This window comes from Ovis canadensis, chromosome 13 (assembly GCF_042477335.2).
Source record: "Ovis canadensis isolate MfBH-ARS-UI-01 breed Bighorn chromosome 13, ARS-UI_OviCan_v2, whole genome shotgun sequence".
Taxonomy (NCBI): Eukaryota; Metazoa; Chordata; class Mammalia; order Artiodactyla; family Bovidae; genus Ovis; species Ovis canadensis.
The window spans coordinates 86,759,889-86,777,553 of record NC_091257.1 but is presented as its reverse complement, the minus strand read 5'-3'; the positions used below and the strand labels follow the sequence as shown (position 1 = coordinate 86,777,553).

At 45.1% G+C, this 17,665-nt stretch overlaps 1 protein-coding gene across 8 annotated transcripts in view; it reads left to right on the top strand.

The window, feature by feature from the left end:
• Positions 1-17,665, top strand: part of PTPRT (protein tyrosine phosphatase receptor type T) — a 1,160,687-nt gene that overhangs the window by 437,558 nt on the left and 705,464 nt on the right. For all 8 annotated transcript variants that reach the window (XM_069548590.1, XM_069548586.1, XM_069548589.1 and 5 more), the window contains exon 5: positions 7,985-8,100. In XM_069548590.1, the coding sequence (XP_069404691.1) occupies positions 7,985-8,100 (116 nt within the window). The remainder of the gene's footprint in view (positions 1-7,984; positions 8,101-17,665) is intronic.

Genomic DNA, 17,665 nt, shown 5'->3' with positions numbered 1-17,665 from the left:
TGACAGCTTCATACTCCCCCTGCTGAGGAGAGAGTAGATGACTTGGTTATGGAATTGCCGAGAGCCAGTTACCCAGCAAATGGGCCATGCGACATAACTCAGGAAGACATGCCCCTGACTGTGTTCTTGCATAATGTGCTTCATCTGAGTTCAGCCTAGATGCTTAGGAGGCTTAAGCTTAAACTTCCCAGAAATCAACACATGAGGACTCTGTGATAGGGGCTGGAATTGGAAAATCCCATTTAACTCTACATACAAATATTGGTGGTGCACATAGTCCTCTGAGATCTATCGTGAGTCGTGTTGAGTGGACCAGGGCCTAGCCAAAGCCCATTCTGCATGCTCCGTTCATATCCAGTTTGGGTTTTTAGTCATTCTTTCTTTCAGTAGTCAATTATTGAGCATTAGTTATGTGTCAGGAACTCCTGCTGGACCCAGGGGATACTCGTGACCAAGATAGACAGGTCTTTGTCCCCATGGTGTATACGTAGCAGATGGACAGAGGGAGTTCAGACAGTTCAGTCGCTCAGTTGTGTCTTATTCTTTACCACCCCATGGACTGCAGCACGCCAGGCTTCCCTGTCCATTGCAGGCTCCCGGAGTTTGCTCAGACTCATGCCTATCAAGTTGGTGATGCCATCCAACCATCTCATCCTCTGTCGTCCCCTTCTCCTCCTGCCTTCAGTCTTTCCCAGCATCAGGGTTTTTTCCAGTGAGTCAGTTCTTCTCATCAGGTGGCCAAAGTATTGGAGCTTCAGCTTCAGCATCAGTCCTTCCAATGACTATTCAGGACTGATTTCCTTTAGGATGGACTGGTTGGATCTCCTTGCAGTCCAAGGGACTCTCAAGAGTCTTCTCCAACACCACAGTTCAAAAGCATCAATTCTTCGGCGCTCAGCCTTCTTTATGGTCTAACTCTCACATCCATACATGACTACTGGAAAAACCGTAGCTTTGACTAGATGGACCTTTGTTGGCAAAGTAATGTCTCTGCTTTTTAATATGCTGTCTAGGTTGGTCATAACTTTTCTTCCAAGGAGTAAGCATCTTTTAATTTCATGGCTGCAGTCATTGTCTGCAGTGATTTTGGAGCCCAAGAAAATATAGTCTCTCACTGTTTCCATTGTTTCCCCATCTATTTGCCATGAAGTGATGGGACCAGAAGCCATGATTTTAGTTTTCTGAATGTTGACTTTCAAGCCAACTTTTTCACTTTCTTCTTTCACTTTCATCAAGAGGCTTTTGAGTTCCTCTTCACTTTCTGCCATAAGGGTGGTGTCATCTGCATATCTGAGGTTATTGATATTTCTTCCAGCAATCTTGATTCCAGCTCGTGCTTCTTCCAGCCCAGCGTTTCTCATGGTGTATTCTGCATATAAGTTAAATAAACAGGGTGACAACATAAAGCCTTGACATACTCCTTTTCCAACTTGGAACCAGTTTGTTGTTACATGTCTGATTCTACTGTTGCTTCTTGACCTGCCTACAGATTTCTCAGGAGGCAGGTCAGGTGGTCTGGTATTCCCATCTCTTTAAGAATTTTCCACAGTTTGTTGTGATTCACACAGTCAAAGGCTTTGGCATAGTCAATGAAGAAGAAACAGATGTTTTTTCTGGAATTTTCTTGCTTTTTCTAAGATCCAGCGGATGTTGGCAGTTTGATCTCTGGTTCCTCTGCCTTTCCTAAATCCAGCTTGAACATCTGGAAGTTCTTGATTCACATACTGTTGAAGCCTGGCTTGGAGAATTTTGAGCATTACCTTGCTAGCGTGTGAAATGAGTGCAGTTGTGTGGTAGTTTGAGCATTCTTTGGCATTGCCTTTGGGACTGGAATGAAAACTGACCTTTTCCAGTCCTGTGGCCACTGCAGAGTTTTCCAAATTTGCTGGCATACTGAGTGCAGCACTTTCACAGCGTCATCTTTTAGGATGTGAAACAGCTCAACTGAAATTCCATCACCTTCACTAGCTTTGTTCGTAGGAATGCTTCCTAAGGCCCACTTGAATTCACACTCCAGAGGGAGAAAAAATACTAAATAGGTAACTAATATTAAATAAATCACTAATGTAATTTTAGATCGTGATAAGTATTAGGAATCTAACAAATGTGAGGGACTGGGATGTGGAGGGGTTCTTAGGTAGAGTGGTCGGGGAGATGTCTTTGAAGATGTGGTCTGAGCTGAGATCCAAGTCATAGAAGGAGTTCACTGTATGAAGGTTCAGGGAGGGGGCATCTAGGCAGAGGAAACGGGAAGTGGTGAGACCCTGCAGGGGAGTCACTTTGATAGTGCCAGAGTGTCCTGGGTGTGGGGATCGTGAAAGGGGAGCATGGAGGAAGGTGTTTCTTGGTGAAAGGGAAGCAGGGCCCTGAGCATGATTGTTGAGTGGTTACATTTGAACCTAAGTACAGCGAAGTACTTCCAGAGGGGTTTATGTTGGGGATGGATAGGATCTCATTTAATTGTTAAGAGATCACTTCAATTCTGTGAAGGATGGATTGAAGGAGGAAAAGAAAGAATAAGGAAATCAGGACACCAGTCAGTTCTGGAGTCATGCAAGAGATGGTGTGTCCTGGACCAGGGTGGTGGCAAGACATCCATTCACCATCCAGCATGTTTAGTGAGCATGAGCTCCATGCCAGGTGCTAGTCTGGGTTTGTGGGAATGAGCAGGACAGATTCATTTTGTGCCTTCATGGGCAACTTCCACTGATGTGAGGAGACTGAAAAGGAAAACAAATAATCAGGTAATTATCTGATCTATAACAGACGGTATGTTAGTCCACGAAGGCTACCGTCACAAAACATAGAAACTGGGTGGCTTCATAAGAATTTCATTTTCTTATAGTTCTGGAGGCCCCCAAGTCCAAGATACAGGTGGCGTGTGTCTCCTCACATGGTCTTTCCTCTGTGTACATGTGCCCCTGGTGTGTCTTTGTGTGTCCAAATTTTCTTCTATAAGGACAGCAGTCAGATCGGGCTGGAGCTCGCCCTAACAACCTCATTTGAAGATAGTCACCCTTTTACGTCTCTGTTACCAAATACAGTCACAGTCTGAGCTATTGAGCATTACGGCTAAAGAGATGGGAATTTGAGGGGGGTGGGGCACAATTCAGCTCATAACAGATGGTAAGCGGTGCCGTAAGGAAATTTAGAGGGGGAGAGAGATGGTGGACAGATGAGAGATGCATTTAGGAGGTAGAATCCACTAGTCCTATGCAATCAGAGCAGGATCCAGAGGCATCAAAAATGGTGCACTCTTAGATTTATAGAATTGGCTAGGTGTTTGATTCTAGGGAGGAAGTGCTGCCTTTCAAGGTACCTACTGTGCACGGGTCCTAGAGTCTGCTCATGAGCCCAAGAGCTGTGCAACCTGCTAGTAGCTTCTGAACTGATCTTTGAACTGACAGTGCTTTTCCCACAATCTCAGCCTTAATGCATTTGTGACTTCACTCACCGTTCTTAAAAATTTAGCTATATTTAAAAAAAACCAACAACATCCTCTTTAGATCCTCAGGCTTCGTAATTCTCCACTCCATTTCTCTAAAGCATTTTTAAAAAATTAACATACGGTCAGAGTTTTATCAATAAGCAATTCCGCTGAATATTCCAAAAATTCTATGAGGCTTAATGAATGATTTGCAAATGTACTCTCCATCGATTTGAGCTGAAGTAATGACTCTAAACACTTGCCTCACAGCTTCCAAAACAGTGACCGGAAGTTAGGTGTGATACTGAATGGAAATTATTTTCTCTTACAAACTGAGACCTCTCCTCTATATTTTATACCCCATTTAACATTTTTGAGTCATTCTGCAAGTATTTTAGCCATAGTTACCCTCTGCTGCTGTTTCTCTGTGTCACCATTAGCAGGGCCGCTGCAGTTATAATCGTGGACGATAAATGTCAGCACAATTTTCCACTCGGTTTCTAAGTTTCTAGCTCCTAGGTTGACTTTTAGAGTTTTTTCAACTTTTCCCCCCATCATAACCTTGTGGGGCCATGTCGTGAGCCCACGGTCTGCAGCACGTTTTTAATGTAAGTAGTGTGCTTTCTTCTCAATTGTGTGGCTTCCTACTGAGCACTGTCAGGTTTAAAGAGCGAGATAAAGGGCACAATAATATGTCTTCAGATGCTGCACTGACATCTGCAGGAGCTTAAATGTCACCAACATCAAGGCGTTTTGCCCCAAATGCACAGCCAGTTTTCTGTTAATCCCATTCCACAAGGTCGCATTTTGGGGGAGCTGGGTCTCAGTGGGGAGTGAGTGTGGGATGCTTAAAAACCCCACGCTGGTGGCTGGTCTGGGCCCCAAGGTTGTCTGTGTTTGTTGGAAGGTTGAGTTAAAGCGAGTGGCCTCATATCTTTCTTGGAGCTGTAGATGCTGGAGGAAAGTCACCGCTGGGAGAGGACAGGGCTCAGGGGGAGACTGGAGTTGGGGGCTGGGCTGGGAGGAGGATGTGGAGGCCAGGAACTTCAGGAACTGGACCACACTGGTCTCCAGCATAAGGAACATCTGCCAGAGCGAGAGAGAGAGGTTTGTCATGAGCTGGAGATGAAGCCAGGACTCAGAGTGATGGCGTGTGGAGAGGGTGCTAAGCAGGAGGAATGTGGTCTGGGAAGGTTCCTGTGTTGAGAACCATGATCTAGGGCTGGCGTGCAAGTGATGCTTCACTGTGACACTTGCAGGGGTGGGGGCATCTCTGGACCTAGGGGTTCAGCCCGGGCAAGACTGGCCGGTAGAAATTGTTCCCTGTGAAGCTGTGTCTGAGAGACCACCAACTAGAAGAGCGTGCCTATAGTCATGTTTTGTTGAGCCTGGATGATGTTTTAATAAATTCAGTCACAATTTTAGGGACTTCTCTGGTGGTCTAGTGGCTGGGACTCCATGCTTCCAATGAAGAAGGCTTAGATGAAATCCTTGGTTGGGAAACAGATCCCACATGCCTCGGGGTGTGGCCAAAAGAAATTAATTAAATAAATGATACTAGCAACTATTTTTTTAAAAAAAGATTTTAGAATGAGTGCTTTCATCTAAAGCCTGAATTTCTTATTTGCTGTTAGCAGTCAGATGATTGGCTATCTCAAGCATAGCTGTATGGCCACCATGTGCTGGATTTAGGGAACTGCTAGCTGCCCCCTTCCCACAGGTCACAGGGTCCTCATCACTCCTTATGTGTCCTCAGTGCTAAGGCTGGTGTTGGATTCCCGTTATTAGCGTGCTTGCGCTGCTGCTTTTCTGATACAGAGAACCCTTTATTTTCCCCCAGCTCTCTATGAAAGTGGGGAAATGAAGATGGGAGCAAGGAGGTGGCAGTTTTGTTTTTGTTTGTTTTACAGTGAACCACTTCCTCTCTTTACATAACTGTGAGACTCGTGCAAGTGCATGGGTTCATTATCTCTGCTATATGTAAACCCTTGGTGATTTCCCAGAACTATTAACACCAGGGGCCATGAAGTCTCTAAATTCTCTCTCACTGAACCTGGAAGAGAGGGAGGAAGATGAATTGCAGATGAAAGAACCAAGGCATGAGGTCTGCTGCTTTGAAGAAGGGAGGCACCAGAAGCAAGCAGGAGACATCGATCCAAAGAAGATCGCACAAGTCCCAGAGGTTTAACCATTTGCCCTGGGTCCCCAGGGGTAGGGGGAGACCTCCCTTTGAAAAACGCAACACAAAGCCTTATAACACTGGCGCTGAGACTCCACGCCTCCTCCCTACCATGGAGTAGATGTTCCTCCCTCCTTCAAACCGGTGGCATAAACGGGGCTTACAGGGTTCATACTATTCCCACTTAAGAATTGACTTAAACTGATAGTTCCAAAAATAACATTACAAAATTATACAGGAGAGTGAAAAGGAAGCCATTTCAGACAATCAAAGCAGCATGACATTTGTCAGGCTGACTGGATGCACGGATCCTCAGCTCAAGAAACTCGTGAGAGGGCTTCCCTGGGCCTTAGACTCTTGACGCCATCTAGTCGTGGGGCCCTGGGTGGTGGCATGAGGGGGACTCTGAGCTGCTGTCACTTCATTTAAAAACGTGAGCAGCAGGTGTATGTTTTCACACAGGAGGTCTGCCTGATCACGCCAAGGTCTTCGGCGTGTGTTGAGCACTGCGGGTAGTGACACAGTTTATGGAGCGGATAGTTCAAAGGGTGAAGGCCACGGGGACAAATGCCGCGGAAAGGGATCTCTCGTGATAAAATATTCCAGAGCAACGAGAAGAACCTGGAGAACCAGCACAGCTTTGCCTGGGAGCTCTTTCTTTGAACCTTGGACTCTAAGTGAAGTCACTGATCTCTTCTTGCCTACGAGGCAAGAGAATGTTCTGGTTAAATGGTGAAATCTGGGGCTAAAACAGACCTGGACTTAATTCTGTTCCTGTCGTTAATGCCACGTAGCATTGGACAACTTAAACTTGGCGAGCCTTGGTTTCTGCATCTCTGAAAGAGAAGTAATAGTAGTCTACTTTAGGAATGTTATGACTTTAACTTCATTAAAACATGTAAAACACCACCATACCTAGCACTGTAGGAGCTTTCAGTAAATGATGTATTATCATTGCTTGTCTGTCTGGGTATTTGAATCTCTCTGGGAAGATAGCCAGGGGCCTTCATTGAACCTCCTTGATCCTCTTAAGAAGTCTGCATTTGATCACATTCCAGAGCTGTTCATTGATTGGTTCATCATTGATTTAGTTGATATGATAGGGATCCTTGGCACTTTTGTGCCTTGATGAAGAAACTCATTCTTCTAGACCTAGATTGTCAATCCACCCATCTTTGGAGAGCTTGTATAGGTGTGGACCTCTCTCTACAAACAAGAAAAGAGATGAAACTGAGTTGCTGCTGCTGCTGATGCTGCTGCTGCTAAGTCGCTTCAGTCGTGTCCGACTCTGTGCGACCCCACAGATAGCAGCCCACCAGGCTTCCCCGTCCCTGGGATTCTCCAGGCAAGAACACTGGAATGGGTTGCCATTTCCTTCTCCAATGCATGAAAGTGAAAAGTGAAAGTGAGGTTACTCAGTCGCGTCTGACTCTCCGCGACCCCATGGACTACAGCCTACCAGGCTCCTCCATCCATGGGATTTTCCAGGCAAGAGTACTGGAGTGGGGTGCCATCGCATTACCCAACATAAAACACATGTTTATTTCTAGAATCGATTGCCCAGGGACATCATGAGATTCATTTGAAAGTCCTTTCCCAAGTCCTTGGAATAAATGCCCTACCTCCTTCCCATCCTGAGTTACCAGAAGGAGTGCACACTCTGAACAGGTCTTGAATTCTCTATGCCTTGGTTCATTCACTGTATAGTAGAAATAATACCATCACCAACTGCATTGGGTTAAATGAGTTACTGTATGTAGACACGGCACGTGACACCAAGCACGAACTAAGCCACGAGTGAGTGAAGGCCACTGGTGTTCTCCTTCTCCTTCCTTCCATCCTCTTCTCTTTGCTCCCCTCCCCCACACCATTGTCCTCAGTATCAGCATCATCACCAAGGCCAGGTGTTGTGGGGGTTTTTCTTTTTGCTTACCCAGGCTACAGGGAGGTGTCTTCTAGGGTGAGCCCTCCACTTCCCCAGCTTCCTCTTCCAAACATGACAGTTTTGCCCTGAAGCTAATATGGATTTTGAGGCTCTCAGAGAGAGGGACTCCTGTCTTGCCTCCCCTAGTTTCTGGCTGTCTGACCATGCCAGATCCCATAACCCTTCAGAGCATTGATTTTCTTATCGCTAAAATGGAGTTACTGCCCACCTTGTGGGTTTGTGTGAGTTTTGAGTAAGGTGATGCGTATGAATGTCTAAGAACAGTACCTGGCCCATTGTAAGTGATCACTCCACAGTAGCTCTTCACTGAGCCAGGCCATCTCCCAAGCACAAAAGTGCCCACCCAGTGTCCACTGTGATCTGCCATCCGCTGACAGAAAAACAGTCAGGCTGTTGAACTCTGTCTTCATATGCTTTTTGGCTTCTCTTTTAGGAAAAGCACCTCATTTTCTGCGGCTTCAAAATGTTGAAGTGAACGTGGGGCAGAATGCCACATTTCAGTGCATTGCTGGTGGAAAGTGGTCTCAGCATGACAAACTTTGGCTCCAGGTAAGGATGGGAGGGGCCACCCGCTCACACCTGTGCAACCCTTTGGGAAGGGAAGAAAATGTGTACTGTGAGGAAGGGCTTGGTGGGGAAGAGAAGGGGTATTTTTCATACGCCTCTTCTTGGATGATACTCTGCACCCATGATCTTGTTAAATTCTTCTGCTAATTCTGTTATGTAGGCATCAGTATTCCCATTTTGCAGATGGAGAAACTGGGGCTACAAGCATAAAAGTGCCAGAACAAGAATTTACAATTATGACCTCTCCAAACTTCTCTCGAGGGGACTCCCCTGGTGGTTCAGCAGTTAAGACTCACTCAAGGATTAAGTAATGCTATTTATTCATTATAGTTAGGATTAAAATGCATTAGGCTCCCAGGAAGCTCTGTCATTTCAACGGCACTGCCTCAGTTGGGTCATGAGAATAAGAAGAGACAGTCATAGTATATTCAGCATCTGTATTTGGGCTTTCCAATTATTTTATGAATGTTATTGCTACAGTTCTGAGTGTTGTGTGCTCCAAACCTTGAGTCAAACAGTGGAAGGAGGTTCAGGCAGAATGTAATCGAAGTTTTGACCTCCTTCCAATGCAGGAGGTGTGAGTTCGATCCCTGGTCAGGAAGCTGAGATCTCACATGCTTTGTGGCCAAAAAACCAAAAACATAAAACAAAAGCAGTATTTTAACAAATTCAATAAAGATATTAAACAAGCAAACAAAAAAACTTCTCTCTAACAAACTTTGTCCCTTAAGCCCAGATTTCCAGGGTTGAGGCAAACTGAACATTTTAGATGCTAAGTACATTTGCATTTCCATGTGACTTTTTTTTTTGGTCAGTTTCTACAAAAAAAACAGCCTGTTAGGGTTTTGATGGAGGTTTATTGCATTGAATCTGTAGATCACTTTGGGGAAAACTGACATCTTAACAATAATGAAACTTGTCACCATGAACATGGTATATTTCTTTACTTATTAAGATCTTTAGTAATTCCACCAAGCAAGGTTTTGTAATTTTCAGTATCCAGGTCTTGTATATCTTTAGTCAGACTTATCCCTAAGTATGTCCCATTTTTGATTCTACTTACTGTAGAAGACTTTTAGAAAACCCAGTTTCTGATTTTTTGTTACTAGTATATATAGAAATACCATTGACTTTCCTATATTGATCGTGTACCCTGCGACCTTGTTAAACCTACTATGGCTATTTAAATTTAAATCAACTAAAATACCTCCAATTCATAACTCAGATGCTCAGCTACACTAGTCACATTTCAAGTGCATGAGAGCCACCTGTTCTCATGGCTACCGTGTTGGACACATACAGAGAACATTTCTGACCTTGCAGAGAGTCTTATGGGAGAGTGCAGCTCTTTGAAGTCATCACCTCCCATTCAAGGAATGAGGAATATGGCTCCAAAGAAGCTGACTCCCATTACCTCAAACTTCATATACTTAAAGATCTCTATCATCCCTTCTGACTGACATTTTGGATGTTGGTCCTCAACTCACTCCCAGCACATCTTGATGGGAGTTCATAGCGTCATTTCTCTTCTTGCATTTGAGCCCATTTCCTGCAGTTGGAAAATCCCTGGGCAGAGAAAGCACATCTGGGGACTTCTTTCTTGCTTCTTAGCAGTAAAGTAGAATAAAAATAGCAGTAAATAATAATGCCTGTTCCTGCTTCCCGGGGCTGCATGCAGACTGCAAGATAGCACAGGGAACGTCCATGTGTCACTCAAGGATTAAGTAATGCTATTTATTCATTATAGTTAGGATTAAAATGCATTGGGCTCCCAGGAAGCTCTGTCATTTCAATGGCACTGCCTCAGTTGGGTCATGAGAATAAGAAGAGACAGTCATAGTATATTCAGCATCTGTATTTGGGCTTTCCAATTATTTTATGAATGTTATTGCTACAGTTTTGGGTGTTGTGTGCTCCATACCTTGAGTCTAACAGTGGAAAGAAGTTCAAGCAGAATGTAATCGAAGTTTTGAAGAAAATAGTCAGAAACACAAGGTTTAAAACTCTTCAACATCCTTTTTATCTACTTTTCATTGTAAACCAAACCTTATTTCACAGAACGCTTTTCAGGTGGCGTTCAGTGGAACATAAAGCATAACACGATAGCATAAATTAAAAGTGAGGCAACACAAGACAGGAGGAAAATAACACTTGGGAGCTGATCAGATGCAAAAAACAAAAACCCTGCATTTCTGTACGTCTGCTGCTTCTGGTGAGTCACAGGCAGAGCCCATAGGACCACGGCCACCGACAGAAGAAGGAAAGCTTGGCAGCTACACTGTTCACATTGTCCCTGAGATAAACACAAACCAGTTGCTCCAGAAATTCTAACTATTGTTCACACGGAAGCCAGACAGGAATTGTTCCCAGGAGTCCTCATAAAGAAAGCAGCGTGTGATGTAGGGAACCATATTTTCCGCCGCAGTCTTACGAAGGGTGCACAAGTGATTCATAGGCTTGTTTTCCATAATGATGCTCTGGGTTAAAAGCCGTTTGGGGGGACTTCACTGGTGGCCCAGTGGTTAAGAATCTGCCTGTCAAGGCGGGGGACACAAGTTCGATCCCTGGTCCGGGAAGAGTCTGCATGCTGTGGAGGAGCTAAGCCCATGCACCACAACTACTGAGCCCCCGCGCTCCAGAGCCCACGTGGCGCAACTGCGGAAGCCCGTGTGCCCAGAGCCTGGGCTTGGGAACAGAGACGCCAACGCGATGAGACACCCTCCCTGCTCGCCGCAGCTAGAGAAAGCCCACGCACAGCCATGAGGACCCAGGGCAGCCAAAAATTAAATAAATAATGCATAAAATTTCTTAAAAAGGCAATCTGAGGAGTGGTCATTGAGCAGGGAGATGGGGTTGGCAGAGTGATATGGGAGAGGCCCCTGATCCATCTGCATTCTGGGCTACTTCAGATGTATCTGGAGAGTGAATAGCTTCCATAACTAGGAAACCACCAGAAATGTTGTCTCTCTCATCTATATCTCAAGAAATATTGGGTGGTAGACGGCTTACGCTATGCTGTCTGGCAAAACGCCCACTTGGGCAGTTAAGTCCTGGCTTACGTGCAACAGTAGTATAGTTGGAAGTAGGTTAACATCTTTCTATAATGTATGAAATGCCTGTCATGACACCTGCCACCCAGGGGACAGTCACAGCCCTGATCTGAGACGGGCGGGCTAAGGCAGTGGCAGACTTCTTATGAAATACTGCTTTGGATTTATTCCAGCATCTAGAGGACCAGCCTGAAGACTTGCCAAAGTTCTGTTCCATTCACAGGGTCGGGGAGGTTCAGCCTGAGAATCTCCAAAGTGAGTGAAACAGCCACTTTGTGGTCGAGAGTCCACAGGACACCTGCAGCTGGTGTGTCTTTCAACAATGTTATTTCTTGCCGTAGCTGCCAAGATAAGCTGACCAATCACTAAGTCACTGAACATGGACTTTTTTTAACTGCCAGTTTTTAAGTTGGGAGATAAGATAGTGACTTTATTCTCAAAAAAGTATGTTCAGTTCAGTTCAGTCACTCAGTCGTGTCCCACTCTTTGCGACCCCATGAATCGCAGCACTCCAGGCCTCCCTGTCCATCACCAACTTCCGGAGTTCACTCAGACTTGCATCCATCGAGTCAGTGATACCATCCAGCCATCTCATCCTCTGTCGTCCCCTCCTCCTCCTGCCCCCAATCCCTCCCAGCATCACAGTCTTTTCCAATGAGTCAACTCTTCGCATGAGGTGGCCAAAGTACTGGAGTTTCAGCTTTAGCATCATTGCTTCCAAAGAAATCCCAGGGCTGATCTCCTTCAGAATGGACTGTTGGATCTCCTTGCAGTCCAAGGGACTCTCGAGAGTCTTCTCCAACACCACAGTTCAAAAGCATCAATTCTTCAGTGCTCAGCTTTCTTCACAGTCCAACTCTCACATCCATACATGACCACAGGAAAAACCATAGCCTTGACTAGACGAATCTTTGTTGGCAAAGTAATGTCTCTGCTTTTGAATATGCTGTCTAGGTTGCTCATAACTTTTCTTCCAAGGAGTAAGCGTCTTTTAAATTCATGGCTGCAGGCACCATCTGCAGTGGTTTTAAAACTCAAAAGCATAAAGTCTGACACTATTTCCAACGTTTCCCCATCTATTTCCCATGAAGTGATGGGACCAGATGCCATGATCTTCGTTTTCTGAATGTTGAGCTTTAAGCCAACTTTTTCACTCTCCTCTTTCACTTTCATCAAGAGGCTTTTTAATTCTTCTTCACTTTCTGCCATAAGGGTGGTATCATCTGCATATCTGAAGTTATTGATATTTCTCCCAGCAATCTTGATTCCAGCTTGTGCTTCTTCCAGCCCAGCGTTTCTCATGATGTAATCTGCATGTAAGTTAAATAAGCAGGGTGACAATATACAGCCTTGACGTACTCCTTTTCCTATTTGGAACCAATCTGTTGTTCCATGTCCAGTTCTAACTGTTGCTTCCTGACCTGCATATAGGTTTCTCAAGAGGCAGGTCAGGTGGTCTGGTATTCCCATCTCTTCCAGAATTTTCCACAGTTGATTGTGATCCACACAGTCAAAGGCTTTGGCATAGTCAATAAAGCAGAAATGGATGTTTTTCTGGAACTCTCTTGCTTTTTTAATGATCCAGTGGATGTTGGCAATTTGATCTCTGGTTCCTCTGCCTTTTCTAAAACCAGCTTGAACATCTGGAAGTTCACGGTGCATGTATTGCTGAAGCCTGGCTTGGAAACTTTTGAGCATTACTTTACTAGTGTGCGAGATGAGTGCAGTTGTGCAGTAGTTTGAGCATTCTTTGGCATTGCCTTTCTTTGGGATTGGAATGAAAACTGACCTTTTCCAGTCCTGTGGCCACTACTGAGTTTTCCAAATTTGCTGGCATATTGGGTGCAGCACTTTCACAGCATCATCTTTCAGGATTTGAAATAGCTAAACTGGAATTCCATCACCTCCACTAGCTTTGTTCATAGTGGTGCTTCCTAAGGCCCACTTGACTTCACATTCCAGGATGTCTGGCTCTAGGTGAGTGATCACACCATCGTGATTATCTTGGTCGTGAAGATCTTTTTTGTATAGTCTTCTGTGTATTCTTGCCACCTCTTCTTAATATCTTCTGCTTCTGTTAGGTCCATACCATTTCTGTCCTTTATTGAGCCCATCTTTGCATGAAATATTCCCTTGGTACCTCTAATTTTCTTGAAGAGATCTCTAGTCTTTCCCATTCTGTTGTTTTCCTCTATTTCTTTGCATTGATCCCTGAGGAAGGCTTTCTTATCTCTTCTTGCTATTCTTTGGAACTCTGCATTCAGATGCTTATATCTTTCCTTTTCTCCTTTGCTTTTCGCTTCTCTTCTTTTCAGTTACTTGTAAGGCCTCCTCAGATAGCCATTTTGCTTTTTTGGGTTTCTTTTCCATGGGGATGGTCTTGATCCCTGTCCCCTGTACAATGTCACGAACGTCCGTCCATAGTTCATCAGGCACTCTGTCTATCAGATCTAGTCCCTTAAATCTATTTCTCACTTCCACTGTATAATCATAAGGGATTTGGTTTAGGTCACACCTGAATGGTCTAGTGATTTTCCATACTTTTTTCTATTTAAGTCTGAATTTGGCAATAAGGAGTTCATGATCTGAGCCGTAATCAGTTCCTGGTCTTGTTTTTGTTGACTGTATAGAGTTTCTCCATCTTTGGCTGCAAAGAATATAATCAGTCTGATTTCAGTGTTGACCATCTGGTGATGTCCATGTGTAGAGTCTTCTCTTGTGGCCCTTCTTCCTGGCACTGGTTTGGGAGCACTTGGTGGAATCAGAATTGGTGATAGATCCCTGTGGCCTGTGTAGAGAATGCTTGCCTTTTCTATAGAACAGGGATCTATAGCCTGCTTGTCCCTAAGGGCTTTCAGATTATAATTTAGTAAATTAAAAAAGAAGACTACCCACACCCCTGTTTTGACGCATCTGGAAACCTAATATGTTCTTGTTTCTGTTTAGTCACTAAGTCATGTCTGACTCTGCTACCCTGTGGACTATAGCCTGCCGGGCTCCTCTGTACATGGTGTTCTCCAGACAAGAATACTGGAGTGGGTAGCCATTTCTTTCTTCAGGGAATCTTCCTGACCCAGGGATGTCTCCTGCATTGGCAGGCAGATTCTTGACTGCTGAGCCACCAGGGAAAACAGTATACTCCTTAGAATACCTCTGCTGCTAGTGCCAGCTTTCATGGTATTATAGTGCAACTTCTGCATAAAAATGGGCTTCCCTGGTGGCTCAGAGGTTAAAGCATCTGCCTGGAATGTGGGAGAGCAGGGTTCGATCCCTGGGTCTGGAAGATCCGCTAGAGAAGGAAATGGCAACCCACTCCAGTACTCTTGCCTCGAGAATCCCATGGAGGGAGGAGCCTGGTAGGGTACAGTCCATGGGGTCGCAAAGAGTCAGACATGACTGAGCGACTTCACTCACTTTCTGCATAAAAATAAGCTTATCCAGAAATGTGTATACACGGACTTCCCTGGTGGTCTAGTGGTTAAGAATCTACCTGCCAATGTAGGGGACACAGATTTGATCCTTGGTCCAAGAAGATTCCATGTGCCACAGAGCAACTAAGTCTGTGTACTACAGGTACTGAGCCCACATGCCTAGAGCCTGTGCTCAGCGACAAGAGAAGCCTCCGCAGTGAGAAGCCTTTCGCGGCAACTAGGAGTAGTCCACGTGCAGCATGAGGACCCAGCACAGATACAAATAAAATCCGGGAAAAAGCAGATAAAAGCTAATTAAAGCCATGAAATTAAAAGACGCTTGCTCCTCGGAAGAAAAGCTGTGACCAACCTAGACAGCATATTAAAAAGCAGAGATGTTACTTTGCCAACAAAGGTCTGTCTAATCAAAGCTACAGTTTTTCCAATAGCCGTGTATGGATATGTGAGTTGGACCATCAAAATAGCTGAGCGCCGAAAAGTCTATGCTTTTAAACTCTGGTGTTGGAGAAGACTCTTGAGAGTCCCTTGGACAGCAAGGAGACCAAACTAGTCCATCCTAAAAGAAATCAGTCTTGAATATTCATTGGAAGGACTGTTACTAAAGCTTCAATACTTTGGCCATCTGATGTGATGAGCCAACTCACTGGAAAAGACCCTGATGCTGGGAAAGATTGAAGGTGGGAGGAGAAGGGGATGACAGAGGATGAGATGGTTGGATGGCATGACCGACTCAATGGACAGGAGTTTGAGCAAACCCTGGGAGTTGGTGATGGACAGGGAAGCCTGGTGTGCTGCAGTCCATGGGGTCGAAAAGAGTCGGACACGACTGAGTGACTGAACTGAAAGTTGTAAACAAGCCTGTCTTGTTCTGGGATGATTTCTTCCTCAGGGGAGGCATGTAATGCCACTGTCTCTGGTGCAAGAGCCTCATTCATAATTCGCTGATTCCTTATGTGATGTGTTGACCTGAGGAATTCAGACTTGTGATTTTTTAAGCATTTTTTTTTTCAAGCAAATAAACGGTGTGCATCCCGAGTGGAAGGTCTAATAAGTGAAGCAGCCTACAGTTTGGGGAACTCTTTTGAAAAGAGGAAAAAAACAAAAGGACAATATTCAGAGTGCGACTAGGTGGAATCACAGTGACAGTATTATCAATGTAGCACTGTGAAAATGTACCTGGTACATCTTCTTTTGGAAAGTAATTTGGCAGGAGCTATCTAACACCTTTAAATGTACACATTCTTCTAGCAAGTAATTCCACTGTGAGGAATTTACCTAAAAAAATAACCAAAGACAGAGAAAAAATTGATCTGCAAGTGTGTTCAACAGAATGGAAAATAGAAAACAACCTAAATGTCCCAACAAAAGGGGCTGGTCAAGCAAATGGGGCCATTAAAAGCCAGGCTATGGAAGGAGAGTTAATGCCATTGTGAAAATAGAAAGCTGTAAAGCAGTATGCCCAACAGATTAATTCTGTATCAAAAAGCAACCACATGTACGTGCATATTTACATAGTTAAATACATACCTGTATAAATGCACACATATAACACTATAAAACACATACCAGAATACTTAATGATTGATTGTGGTGATGGATGATGGCGGCTTTTTTTTTTTAATGACTTTATTGGGCTGCACCTCGTCTCAGTTGCAGCACACAGGATCCTCAGTCTTTGCTGTGGCACGTGGGAACTCTTAGTTTCAGCATGTGAGATTTAGTTCTCTGACCAGGGATCGAACCTGGGCCCCTGGCATTGGGATCTTGGGGTCTTCATTACTGGATCACCAGGGAAGTCCCTACTTTCATCTTTAATCTTTTCTGTTTCATCCAAATATTCTAAAATAAATATAGGTAACTGATGTTAACAGAATAAATAAATGCTGTTAAAAGGGGGAAAGATGATCACCTTTTACTAGGTACAGAATATTCTAAGGATGGTAGGAGCTTTCACCGGACATAACAGAATTAGAGGCAGTTAGGAGAAGGCAATGGCACCCCACTCCAGTACTCTTGCCTGGAAAATCCCATGGATGGAGGAGCCTGGTAGGCTGCAGTCCATGGGGTCGCTAGGAGTTGGACACAACTGAGTGACTTTGTTTTCACTTTTCACTTTCCTGCATTGGAGAAGGAAATGGCAACCCACTCCAGTGTTCTTGCCTGGAGAATCCCAGGGACGGGGGAGCCTGGTGGGCTGCCGTCTATGGGGTCGCACAGAGTCGGACACGACTGAAGCGACTTTAGCAGCAGCAGGCCAGCAAATGCAGGAGGTATAGGAGATGCAGGTTTGATCCCTGGGTTAGGAAGATTTCCCCAGAGAAGGGAGTGGCAACCCACTCCAGTATTTTTGCCTGGGCAGTCCCATAGATGGAGGAGCCTGGTGGGCTATAGACCATGGGGTTGCAAAGAGTCGGACACAACTGAGCAGCTGAGACCACACACACACATACACATGTGCCGACAGAAGCGGCAGCAGTGGTGCCCACGGGGGATATGGGTTAAGTCACCCTCAGCCTCCCTCTCCGCCCATCACCACCGCGCTAGATAACTGTTCATTAAGGTGGTAGAGCTTTGGAAGTAGCTTTGTGTGTTGCCTGGTCTCTGTAGAAGATTGTGGCCTGTGAGATCCACACCTTCTCAGGGGCTCCGGGGCAGGCACTGTCAGCCCCACAGCAAGTGGACTTGCAGGCCTCCCTGCAAAGGGTTCACTCCATTGGATTTCGTATGGCAAATGATATCTGAAGAGTCTCAGAAATGAGGCCATGTGTCCAGAGCTTCTGCACAGATCACAGGAGGGGCATGTACATGTTTGGGCAAATCATGGGCATTGTTATGGGGGGCAGACCCTAACCTGGCAGAAGAGGCTCCTGCCCTGTGAAGCCATCGGCGCGGCAGCAGCACGTCGGAGCTGACGAGATAAGCAGACGTCGGTCCTCTGCAGCAGATTCTTCCAGTAAACCTGTTTTTCCCGCTCCCTGAAGGGCTACCTCCTCCCCCGCTCCTCCTTCACCATTATTTTTATGATTCCCTATACTTGGCTTTTCTTTGAGCATTTCATGATGCTGA